General features: G+C 30.4%; 2 protein-coding genes across 2 annotated transcripts; one reads left to right on the plus strand and one right to left on the minus strand.

Annotated features, from left to right (window-relative positions):
• Window positions 1-1302: 1302 nt before the first annotated feature.
• LOC107961496 (uncharacterized protein At2g29880-like) lies at window positions 1303-5777 on the minus strand. The gene is made up of 4 exons (XM_016897613.2): window positions 5607-5777; window positions 5414-5459; window positions 2005-2372; window positions 1303-1929 (listed from the first exon to the last, which is right to left on the minus strand). The coding sequence occupies exons 3-4, from the start codon at window positions 2368-2370 to the stop codon at window positions 1486-1488; spliced, it is 810 nt and encodes a 269-aa protein (XP_016753102.2). The 5' UTR covers window positions 2371-2372; window positions 5414-5459; window positions 5607-5777; the 3' UTR covers window positions 1303-1485.
• A 3771-nt stretch (window positions 5778-9548) lies between these two features.
• LOC107960024 (UDP-glucose iridoid glucosyltransferase) lies at window positions 9549-12485 on the plus strand. The gene is made up of 2 exons (XM_016896227.2): window positions 9549-10184; window positions 11358-12485. Exons 1-2 carry the CDS (start codon window positions 9734-9736, stop codon window positions 12242-12244), a joined length of 1338 nt encoding a protein of 445 aa, XP_016751716.2. The 5' UTR covers window positions 9549-9733; the 3' UTR covers window positions 12245-12485.
• Window positions 12486-13240: the final 755 nt, after the last annotated feature.

Below are 13240 nucleotides of genomic sequence, written 5' to 3' on the forward strand. Positions count from 1 at the left end.
CTAAATTACAAATTTGTGAAATATACATAGACTTATGACATATTTTAACCTTTATACTACAAAGCATTAATTATTAATATATTTATAATTGTAATAAATATTATTATTAAAATATTAATATTGAACATTTTCAATACTATGTGAATAATATTATTTAAAATTATTATTTTTAAAATTTATTATTAAAATAAATTTGAAATATTAAACAATTTATTAAAATAATAAATTATATTTATTATATTATTAATTTATTATATGACTAAATATAAATAATTAAATATGTATGTTCAATAATATTAAAAAAATAATATTTTAAATATTTTAAAAATAAAAATAAAATTTATTGTCAATATAATAATATTAAGCTTGATTTAAGTTAATTTTTATATAAAAATAAAATTATCTATAGATAAGCTCTTTTTCGGAAAATTCAAAAGTATAAGTCATTTTACAGGAAAAAAGACTTATTTTACCTTAACCTGTAAATCATTTTCCATTCACTAACATTACGTTTGGTTGGCTGTAATGGAATAGGGCTGTAATGAAATAGGACTGTAATTGAATAGAGCTGTAATGGAATAGAGCTGTAATGGAATAAAGTTGTAATAAGTAATTCAACTGTTTGGTTGAATGAAATGGAATAGAACTGTAATAATATTCTTGTGTTTGGTTGAATGGAATGATGTTGTAATAGTATAAGGAAAAAAACTAAAATGACCAGAATACCCTTAGCATAAATTTTTTTAAGGTAGATGATTATTGTTATTGTTATTAAATTTTAATAAGATTATTATTAAAAATAATTTAATAAAAATAATAAATAGTTTAACCATATTTTAACATAATTATTATTAATTATAATTTAATAAAAAAATATAATTTAATAACATTCTTAATATAATTATTATTATATGAATTAAAAAATCAAAATATATAATACTATAAAAATATATATAATCTACTTTATTATTTTTAAACTGCAATACATATTTAATGTGTTAAAATATCATTACTGAAACAAATAATTTAATTATTCTACAATAAAAAATAATTAAATATTAGAAGTAATAAATAACTCATTGCTAAAAAAATAATAAATAACTTGAGAATTATATTTTACATCCAAGCATAAAATTCATATATAAACAAAAAGTTACATAATTTCATTAGTTTATATGTCATAATCCATATGCTTTAAAATTTTACAACATCAAAAAGTTACATCATTGTAATGACATTCTATCATGTCATTATACCATTCAAATATTACAAACACAAAAAGTTACCAAAATATCAACACAACCATGATTTTTAATGGTAAACAAGAAATCTTCTGACCCATTCCAATCGCACAGCAGAAGGTAAACTAAAGAAAATGAGCATTTGCATTGGATGATCTGGAATTTTGCTTAATGCTCGATAGCGTTCATCCTCAGTTAAACCTTCCACTTCACATAATGTTGGATATAATTTCAGAGCACTTTTTTAAATGGTCATTTCTGACTTTTGTTGAATTATCACTTCGGATACAATACTCTTACTGATTTCAAGGCCAATGGTCCGTATATTTTCCGCCAATAAAGCGGCAGTATCATTAAATGAAGTAGAAAAATCACTTGCATCAGAAATCTTTTTTTTCTTCTTTGAAAATGCAGAATCACCTTGGTTTCTAGCTGGTTGCGGTTCTGGTTGCGGTTGTGTAGCTGAAAGATCCATGTCATCCAAAGAAACATCAACTTCGGATCCATGAAAATCGTTTTTTTCTTCATGAGTATTTGTAGCAACTACATCCTCAGCATTTATTTCTTCAATAATATCAGCAGCTGTTTGAGCATCTTTTTCAGTGGCTCGATCTTTTGCGTAGATGGCAGTAAGTTGTTCATAATAAGGTAAACTCCGATATCTGAATTGAGCTGCTTCTTTATGACTCTATAAAAATGAGAAATTCATATTAGATATAAATTTTGTCAAAATAAGATAATAAAGACTTGAAATAATTCTTACATTTATATATGAGTACCACACCGCATCTTCAGCAACAACAAGCTGCCTATGCTCATCCCAACCAAAGCCGCTATTGTTTTTTCCACTAAGCATGTCATAAACTATTGACCAATCCCTTTTCAATGTCTTAATCATCGATTCAAGATTAGGTTTAGCCTTCAACATGGCATTGGGTAAAACTTTTTCTAACATTTTTGCTAACTCATTTAAATAGCCAGCTTTGAATCCCGTATCCGTATTAAAGGTTCCAGCATTGTGCAAGTCGACCATACAAGCAACCAACACAGCATTTTCTTCTGGAACCCATTTCCTTTTGGTTCCTCGAGAACTCTGGGAAGAAACACTTGATTGGGAAAAACCTGACATAACTATCTTAAGAAAAAACACAAATGAAAATTAAGTTCAATATTATGCATCAAAAGGTCAACACTTTATAAAATTATAACACATGATGAATCAAAAGAAAATAAATTATCATTCAACAAGTCTAGTACAATAAAAAAAAATTCAAAATGTATTAAAACCATTAAAAATAAAAATTGTTTAAGAAAAACTAAAATGTATTAAAACCATTAAAAATAAAAATTACAAAAAAGTATTAAAACCATCAGAAAATAGAAAGTCAAGTCAAAATCATGATTATGCTACAAGGATATATACAAAAAGAGAATAGCACAGAACATTGCCAAGAAGCTAAATACTGTCACACAAGTACAAGAGAATAATCTACTATACTCAACAAAGATAAAGTGAAGGAGAAACTATCCAAGAATTACATGAAAATAGACCCAACTGATCAATCGGAAGACAAACTACATGAATAACCTATCATTTAGCATTTGATTCAGTAAATTTTAGCAACCACTCCAATGCAGAACCAAGTAAACCTCGAGGAACAAGAAAAGGAACTCCCATCTTTTTCTATAATAATATATATAATCACAAATGTGAATAATCTTCTGAACTAACAAAAATACTCTTATTATATTACTAAATTGACATTAGAATAATATTTTATTTTAGTATATTACTTATTAGAAGATATGCAAAATTATATATATCCCCCTTGTCAAGTTGAATTACACTTCTTTTCTATGTTGAATCGCACTTTCACTATGATTTCAAAATGTAGCGGTGTGCATAACCCACAGGCCTCAACCATGTCTTGTTCTTGTGATTAGGGCTTTAAACACCACCAAATTTGGATTTAAGGAGCTGATTACCATTACAAAAGCGTATCAAATAAACTGCATTGTGCATATTATACAGCCAACCCGTATATGCCATATTAAAATTATTCCTAAATTGAAAATCAATACATTGGGTACTCTGTCAAATTTGCCATCTAAATCTGATTATCGTATAAGAATTACATGAGGCTGCAGAATTGAAGATGTCTTACCTCACAATTTGATATACTTCCATAGAAAATGACATCCCCCAACAAGAAAAATTGTATAGAATTGTTGAGGCAAGTCTTTATATTAATATGAACCAGAAAGAGCAGAGGAATCTGTTCATCTAATAGGTGCAGTTAAAGCTTAGCTTAAATAGCTTTCGAAACCTTCGAAATTCAGACTTTTTTTAGGTATATTCTTCGAAATTGGTTACCTATAATCCTTATCCTAATCCTAACATTAGTTTCGGAATATCCCTAAGAAAACAAAGAATACCTAAGGCATCTTACAGCTCTTATTCACATTATCCCTAAGAAAACAAAGCCCAGAATACTCAACTATTACTAATTCATTCATCCTTTCTAAGGAAAAAGTCAAACTCAAATAAATAGAGATGATTATGAAGAGCGATTGAATTGATGAAATCTGCTTGGAGTTGAAGATAACACGAAACTATTAGAATAAACTAACACATTTACACAGACAAAAACGACAAAATTAAGAATCTGAGAAACAAAGAAATCAAAACTACAATCTTTAAACTATCATCCATATTATTCTTTGTAATGCTTTTCAAATGGAATGCTTTTTATCTAGTTTTTTTTTCTTTTCAAAAATTGTATGATCTTAGATTTAATTATATTTTTTTTTCAAGGCAAAAGGTTAATCAAGCTTGAGTATGGAAATTTAGTAAACAAGCCCAATCAAGTCAAGCTCAAGTAGTTCAAATTTATCTCGAGCTGAGCTCGAGCTTAGCAAATGATACTTGATAAAACCGATTATCAAGCCACAAGTTCCAAATCAAGCTCAAGCTTACCACTATTCATGCCCAGTTTAACTATATTACAGCGCCACTTAGAACTGTCAAAGTAAACGTAATAAATAGTAACAAGCATACTAAATACGACTTTCTGCTAGATGAATGCTGGTCCATTTATTTAATTATCTACAGAAGTAAGGCTAAATGTATCCTATAAGAAAAACCTACAAAATATATACAATTTTGCTCAGAATAAAAAGTATTCCTTTAGCATAGGAATAGCTAACCCATAGCAGTAAAAATTATGAATACAAGAAGCTACTGTTTACTTTATACATTTTACCATTAAATTTTGAGAATGTAAAATGAAAGATCTAGAAGGATAACACTGAATTGTAGTAGTAAGGCTTTTGTGCACAATGAGTCAAAGTAAATGAAAAAATAAAAACCAAAAATAAAAAATGCAGCAAAATTGCTGAAAGCGAATCAATTTCACACAATGTTAAAACACAGTTGCAAAGAAAGGGGAGCAAAATACAAACCCTAATATAATACCTGAACTAGAGACCTTGGATGCAATACAATTTTATCTGTGGCTGTATCAACTTTGAATCAGTCAATAGCTATTAGTTTGAGAAGGGGATCTTAACCCATTATCTGTGAAAAAGGTTTACACCATTAATTGATTCTCAATAGAATAACCAGTATCTCAGCAGGAACAAGGAATGATAGGCCAATATCACATATATACTAAAACCAAAGCAAGAGGACTGTCCCTCTGTCAGATGTGAAACAAAAAGATTTTTTTTCCATCATAAGAAAAGCCATAATTTCTTATTTGCATTTAAAGTTTCACATTATTTCATAAAGAATTCATTACGCCAAGATAACAACAGTTTCAAAGCAATCAAAGAACTCATACAATAAGAAAGCTAAAATTAAGAAATGAATCAAAATGTGATAATAGTTCAAACAAAGCATGTGAAACGACTGAACTAAACCAGAGGGCCTCATATTTTAAACCAAACAAAGACTACAACAATGAGACAACAAATACCACTAGCACATACACATGTAAAGCCAATTTCAGTTCAGAATTTAAAGGAAACTAAATCACACTGGTGACCAATCATAAACAGAATTAATGACAACTGGCAAGTAAAGCAAACTTATCAACTCAGGAGAACAGACAGAATGTATAGCACTTCAGTCAAGTAGACACTGACTGTCATTAATTTGAAATAATACCTACCCTCTACTAGCAATAGGGCGAAGCTTGAAACCTTCTTCCAAGGGATCTGAAATACTGCCGCAAAAGAAGAATTAGAATCGGAGACAAGAAATCTAAAAAAAGGTCTCAACTTTGAAACGTAAACAAGAAATCTGGAGCGGTTATAAGGAAGGAGAAATAGAATCGGAGCTTGAAGTAAAAAAAGAAAACGTACTTTTGAGGAGATGAAGATGAAGGGCGGATGGATGGATGCTTGATTTGGGGAAAAAGGTTGGAAGAAATCTGGAGCAGATTTTTGGGGAGAAGAAAGCAGGCTATTGTGGTCCCAAAATCTGAAAATGTATTCGGCGTGTGTGTTGAATAGCAATTCAGAGCCCTCACCGCTGAATAGCTATTACAGGACGTGAAGGAATGTGGTTGTAACAGCTAAGCTGCAGAATCACTTAAACGGTGAACCAAACATATGAATCACTGTAGTGCGCGGAATAAGGCAGCAATGGAATAGCAATTCCATCCAACCAAACATGATGTAAATTATTTTTTGTAAAACAAATATAAAAAAATGCAAAATTCGGTAAAATCTTTTACACCTAAATAAATGACCTCTTTAATACTAGCATTCTCTCTCGTATCAAAGCTTCTGTTAATCTTTGTTTTGTAGTTGTAAGAGAAAGGGCGATGATCTCAATTTTCTTCAGCAACCGAAGAAGCAGTGTCTTCGATCCCTTCTCTCTGAATTTTCGGGATCCATTCAAGGACTTCCCTTTCCCTTCTTCTCTCACCACACGAACATCTAATTCCTTTGCTTTTGTCAACGCTCGAATCTATGAAGCACCGACACGGGGAAAATCCCCTCGTACCAGTGTCGTACTGGTGTTCGACACGGACACGCCACCGAACTGCCAGATACGTACCGGACACACCTCGTCGCATGTCAAAAAAGGCATACTGCTGGACTTTCTTTTGTCTAAATTAGAAACGGAAAAAAACCCATATACAAGAATAGAACTTTAGAAAACAGATAAAAAGAAGAACTTTAACATTTAATAGTGATAATTTATGGGATTTTTGACATATTTGTCTTCTTTAGAGTCGATTCGCTTATATGAAGTGAAGATGATGATATTGAAAGTTTTGTAGATGAATGTTTTGCAAAGAAGAAATATAGAGGCAAAGGTAAAAGCAGTAAATGAGGAGGGAAAAAAAGGGGTAAATGGGGAAGAAAATAAGGGGTATATGAGTGTATAGCTGTCTGCAGTGAAGGATGAGGGAAAAAAAGGGGTAAATGAGGAGGAAAAAAAAGGGTAAATAGGAAAAACAGGGGCTGTCTATGCAAGAAAGAAAGAAAAAAAACTAATGTATTATATAGTTATAACGGGGTAAGAAAGTCAAAAACAAATTATAGTAGTTTAAAAATAGCAAAAATATCAATATTTTTATTTATATTGAGTATTTTAATATAAAAATATATATAAATAATAAAAATATGTTTTTATTGCCATATCCTTTTGTATCTGTCCTCATTTTTTTAAAAATTACTGTGTCGTTGTATCCGTATCGTGTCGTACTCGTATTTCGTGTCCGTGTCCATGCTTCATAGGCCCGAATCTACTGGAAGGAGACCCTAGAAGCTCACGTCTTCAAGGCTGATCTTCCGAATTGAAAGTTGAGATTAAAGATGACAGGGTCCTCCAAATCAACGGACAGAGGAATGTTGAGTAGGAAGACAAGAATAATACCTGGCATGGGGTGGAACGTAGCAGCGAGCAGTTCATGAGGAAGTTTAGGCTGCCAGAGAATGTGAAAATGGATCAAGTTAAAAGCTTCCATGGAAAATGGAGTTCTTACCGTCACTGCTCCTAAGGGAGAAAAGCAAAAAGAGCTGATGTCAAAGCCATTGACATTTCTGGTTAAATTCTCGTGTTTGCAGGTTTTGTTAGTTAATATCTTAAAGCTGTTAATATTATCCGTCTAGTCTTGCTTAGAGTGATTTTATTTTTTATTTTTAATTATATTAACTCTCTTGTAAAAGTTTATGAAACTTTATAAAAAAAATAAATGTCTAAAATCATAAATATCAATTTACAATATATTACAATAGAAAGATCAAATATAAATACTTCCGGCTATTATCTCAACTAAAATCCGAATATTTTAACATCATTGTTGAGCACGTCAAATCACCGACGAGATTGTCAAAATTGATTATACGAAAAATTAAAAACTGTCAAAGTCTTTTAAGTATCAAAAAACTTTACTAGATAAAATATTTTTTAAAAAAATATTTTTAGTGCTTAAGAACTTTAAGCTAATTAAATAGTGGTGATTCCCGTCGAAAATCATCAATCTTACTATTACCCATACACCCACTAGCACATAAACAAAGTAGTGGACAGCAAGAGTGATTTTATTTTATATTTTTAATTATTCTTGTAAAAGTATATGAAACTTTATAAAAAAAATAAATGCCAACATATCAAAGTGTCCCTATATATTAGTAAAATTTCATTAAGGAAGGATAGGTTGGAGTCTTTTTAGTTATATGAAAATCTATTAAAAAATGAAAAGATGAATGAAAGAATATATATATATATATATATGAATGATATTTTGAATGTTAAATTAAACAATTTTTTTAAAAAAAGAATGTAAATTATACATATGATTAATACATGTTCTTTTATATTAAGAATAAATTAAAAATAATAATAAATATGCGACCATAATGTTGTAAGGTTTAGTATAATTTCAAATTATGTAATTATACAAACTAATAAGTTTTGTTGTTATTAATCTTAAAGGATTAAAGTGATTGGCTTCTTTATGACTTGGATTGAAGTTATGGAAATAGATTGGTTGAAAATTATATTAATGAGAATTAAAATTTTAGCCACAATTGATGCCAATTAGTTCCTAGAAAAAGGAAATGAAGTCTAAAAACATGTTCTAAAATAGAAGTTTGGACATGTTAGCGATTCGATCTCTAAAGCTAATGAATGTGATAACAAATAATTTTGTTTGATTAGTAGTACTACAATTAGAATAAGTTTTAATCCTATTATTAGACATCGATAATATGAACCCGACTTTTAATTAGTAACCTCCAATTTTAAAGTTTTATAAGTAAAAATAAGTTATTATTATGTGTCTGTGATGCACTAATAAAACTCATTCTAAAAAAGGTTTAATGGAAACTAGCGCAATCCATTCTCTTAATGCACAAATTAATGTCTAAAGCAATGTAGACAATAAATGAACTCAACTTATATAAATATAAGAACTGTTGTCGCTTCAACAAGTAGAGTTAGGGTGTCTCCTATAAATGTTTATTATGAATAAGATAAACATATGACTATAATAGTGCTAAAACTGAACAACCATTGACAAAAATAAATGAATATTATATGTGGTGTATTTCGAGTTTAATATTAGGAGTTGTGGTTTAATATTTGGACATCAACGATTTTATTAGAACTCTGAAATACATTTGTTAATTGTTAGTTCAAATCGAGAAATATCATATTGTTAGTATAATAATTGTTTGTGTGAAAAATTATAAAATAAGTTACTAACATTTTAAACTAGGGAAATTGTTAATAGTTTATAATAGTGGTAGGTAATATTATTTTATTATTAAAAAAGTCTTAATAAATTATAATAGATGAGTTGTAAAAATATAACTTTTATATGTAAAATTATTTTCTTATAAGTTGTCTTCTAATTTGAAACGTGTAAAATACTTTCTTTTAAGGTTTTTATGTTTTTTATTTTTATTTTTGGTATAAGTTATCTTATAATTTTAAAACTTTTCCACGTTTGAAAACGGTTATATTTTAGTATCCTTATTTTATTTTCTTGTTTCAACATAAAAATGCTGGTATCAATATAATCGATCATTCATTTTTTTTCCCGCTTTTCTACTTTTGGATTCAAATTGTCTTCTTTATTCAATTTCAATCATATTGATGTTGATTATATACGAAAGCTATAGATCCAACCAACATAGAAATTATACTACACTATTTTTATATGTTAAGTGGTGGTTCTAGAAGGTCAGTAGACAATGATGGGGTTACACAGTTTGTGGCAGCAGGCATTGACTAAAGCAAAATTAGATACTTACAAGGCCACAGCCCAGAAATTGCATGTTTTCGGCAAAGAAAGTTAAATTTGATGTGCGTCATGCGAGTTGACATGTTTTACAGTAGCAAACTTTTGGAGAAAAAAAACTATTTTTAATAGCCAATGATTTCATCTACTCTCTTTTTAAATATGGAGGCTTGGGCTTCATGATTCAAATAACTTGCCACACCAGAACATCCAAAGAAACAGGGAAAAAAAATGGAGAAACAACACAAATCCAGTCATTTGGTGCTTGTTATGCTACCCTTTCAAGGACACATGACTCCCATGCTCCAGCTAGCTAGTATATTGCACTCAAAGGGCTTCTCAATCACTATAGTTCACCCTGAATTGAACTCTCCTAACCCTTCAAACCACCCCGAATTCACCTTCGTATCCATACCAGATAAGCTCACGGAATCTCAACTCTCTGATAAAAATGTTACAGGTCTTGTGTGGAGTCTGAACAAAAACTGTGCAGTACCGTTACGGCAATGCCTCGAAAAGATCTTGCACTCTCATAACAATATTGCCGCACTCATCTATGATACACAAATGTATTGTGCTCAAACTATCGCCAACGATCTGGGGCTACCGGCGATAACTTTGCGTACAAGTGCTGCTACAACAATGCTATTATATCCCGTCTTTTCTCAACTTGATGAGGAAGGTAAATCTTTTTAACGTCCGGTTATAACAAGTTCTATAGCAGGATATCTATACCTAATATTATAGTTGTCCCCAAAATTTTCTCCAGCTGGATTTTGGGAAATTGATGCATGGTTTTATGACAGCAAAGCAATGCCCTTTAGGAATTTATCTAGGTTATTTTAGATATTTAGTTAGATATGTAGTAAATGATGGCACCTTTAGAATCATGGGTATCTTCTTTTGGTTAATTGAACTAAAAGTTTATCAATAAAATTTTAAATTAGTCTCTAAAATTTAATATATTTTAATTGAGTCACCACGTTTTCTATCAATTAAATGTCCATTTAAATATAATCTAGAGCATATTTAAAATATGCACTTTTGAGTTAATTGTAAAAATTTTAAGATACTCTAATTGAGTCATTAGGTAGTTTCGTCGGTTTAGACATCATGATATTAAATGTCAGTTTGAATTTGACATGAAACATAGTTAAAATATGCTAATCAAATTGTAAGCATCTGTGTACCTATTATTTGAACAAATTGGATATTAAAAATAAGCAATATTAGTAAAATTTAGGAGGGTTATTTTTTTCCCCTATGCATACATAAATTCAAGTTATTCATGTAATAATAAGATACATGTTTCCAATTTGATCCATGTATTTTAAATATACTCCACATCATATTTGAGTTGATATTTAACACCTAAATTAGTTGACAAAAAGACGCACTGATGCAATATTGACATTTTAAAATCCAAGTTATACATATTATTGGGTTATTTTGTGTTTGTTGTAATAATATATGCTAACTATTTGATTTATATAAATTGATGCGTGTTCCTTAAATGTGTTATATTCATGTTGATTTTCGTTTAGTTTTGCATATTGCATTGCTTGTTTTCTTTATTCAATTTAAAAATAATCCAGATTTTAATACATAGTATAGTTTTTATTGTGTTTATTTTAGTTTTGTCGTTATCAAGATTTTTTTTTATGTACTAAATATCTCATATTTTACACCGTTGGTTGCAATGGTTTATTTTAAAATTAAAGCAACCCTTCTAGTTGCCTTAAAAGCAATTGATGCATAAAATTTTTCTGTTTTTCATAACAATTTCTAATGTTATAACAATCCACTAATTCCAAGTGACAGTCACTACCCTAACCTATTTAAATTTGTGTTATAGATTTTATGTCTGAAATTAAATCGCCAGAGCTTCAAGCTCTTCATCTTCAACGCCTTCGGGCATTATTATCACAAAATCCAGCCAAAGAGATGATGGAAATTAGAGTTGAACTCATAAAAGCGCTGAAGAGCTCATTAGCTATAATTGTGAACTCGATGGAATTTCTTGAACTAGAAGCACTGTCAAAGGTCAAACAATACTTCCCTGCTCCGATTATCACTATAGGACCTTTACATAAATTAGCTCCAGCCATTTGCAGCTCATTATTTACTGAAGAAGATAAATGCATCTCTTGGCTTAACAAACAAGCTCCCAAATCTGTCATCTATGTGAGCCTTGGTAGCATGGCCAGCATTGATAGGAAAGAACTAATTGAGATGGCTTGGGGACTATTCAATAGTAAACAACCCTTCCTGTGGGTGGTTAGGCGTGGTATGGTTCGTGGCTCAGAATGGATTGAATCATTGCCAAATGGGTTTGAGGAGAGTGTGGGAGAAAGAGGTTGCATTGTGAAATGGGCACCTCAAACGGAAGTGCTGGCTCACGCTGCAGTGGGTGGATTTTGGAGCCACTGTGGATGGAATTCAACCATTGAGAGTATTTGTGAAGGGGTACCAATGCTATGCAAACCTTTCTTTGGAGACCAACACTTGAACACAAGCTACATCTGTAATGTTTGGAAAATAGGATTGGAATTGCAGAATCTGGAAAGAGGGAATATAGAAAGAACAATAAAAAGACTAATGGTGGATATGGAAGGAAACGATATCCGAAAGAGAGCTATGGATTTGAAGGAGAAAGCAGCTTTTTGTCTTGTGGATGAGGGTTCTACAAGTTGTTCTTTCAATGGGTTAACAAAGCATATATCATCAGCTTCAGAGACATGAAATTAAGCATCCTTGTAGTTTTACTTTCAGTTTATGAAATTAAGCATCCTTGTAGTTTTACTTTCAGATTATAGTATGGGGCTGTGATTAGTGTAACTCATTAATAAGTTGGCATCTAGAAACAGCACAAACATATGCAGAATAAATATGGTTGTATTATAATTTTTTATAACAATGGCTGTAACCGTTTTTTACAATTTGAGATTAATTCGATTCACATTGGAAATGATATTTAAGTAAAGTCTTTGCAATAATAATGACTTCAAAATTAAAATTTAGGTTCCATTTGTTTGCAGGAAAACATTTTTCGGAAAATGTTTTCTTGCTTTTCTAGTGTTTGTTTGACTGAAAACATTTTCCATTTGGAAAACGTTTTCCAAGACACGGGTAAAATGCCTTATGTTTTTGGGAAAATGTCTTACGGATTTCATTTCTGTAAGACATTTTTTAGTTCCTCCTTCGTCCAGGTAAAAGTCTGCTTCTTCCATTCTTCATTCATTTTCCTTCTTCCGTTCTTCATCTTCTACTCCATCACATATATTCTCTTCTCAGGTTGCTATTTCATTTCTTCTCTTTCTCTCTTTCTCAGGCAAATCTCGTTCTTCTTCGCTGGGTTTTGGCTAAGGTATCGCATAAAACTCTTTTTTTCTTCTTGTTTTTTACTTGCCCACATTTTTACCGATTTTATGCCTGGAATTTTATGCCTTTCTTTGTTTCTTTATTTTTAATTTTTTTCTTGGTTTGGGTAAAATCGATAGGTAAATTCTATCGATTTAGGGTTTTGCATGTGCTTCTATATTAAGGAAAAATGGAGCTCCATATTCCTTTTTCTTCTGAAATTATACTTGTGCTATTACTGCTTTCAACCTTCGTTGCTAAAATGAAACATCAAACATTGATATTGTGTTATACTAGGACTTTGACTATCCAACTGGCCCTTTGTTTACAATGATTAGACAGCCAGACAAGGTTGATAGTGTTAACAAAAAGCAAAAA

The sequence above is a fragment of the Gossypium hirsutum genome, chromosome A07, assembly GCF_007990345.1.
Source record: "Gossypium hirsutum isolate 1008001.06 chromosome A07, Gossypium_hirsutum_v2.1, whole genome shotgun sequence".
NCBI classification, from domain to species: domain Eukaryota; kingdom Viridiplantae; phylum Streptophyta; class Magnoliopsida; order Malvales; family Malvaceae; genus Gossypium; species Gossypium hirsutum.

Bases quoted from the DNA above. Each gene is read 5' to 3' on its own strand.
- LOC107961496 (XM_016897613.2), bottom strand. From the start codon at position 2,370: ATGTCAGGTTTTTCCCAATCAAGTGTTTCTTCCCAGAGTTCTCGAGGA. The intron at 1,930-2,004 runs GTAAGAATTATT...TCATTTTTATAG, and splicing joins TGTGGTACTCATATATAAAT to AGTCATAAAGAAGCAGCTCA.
- LOC107960024 (XM_016896227.2), top strand. From the start codon at position 9,734: ATGGAGAAACAACACAAATCCAGTCATTTGGTGCTTGTTATGCTACCC. The intron at 10,185-11,357 runs GTAAATCTTTTT...TTTGTGTTATAG, and splicing joins TTCTCAACTTGATGAGGAAG to ATTTTATGTCTGAAATTAAA.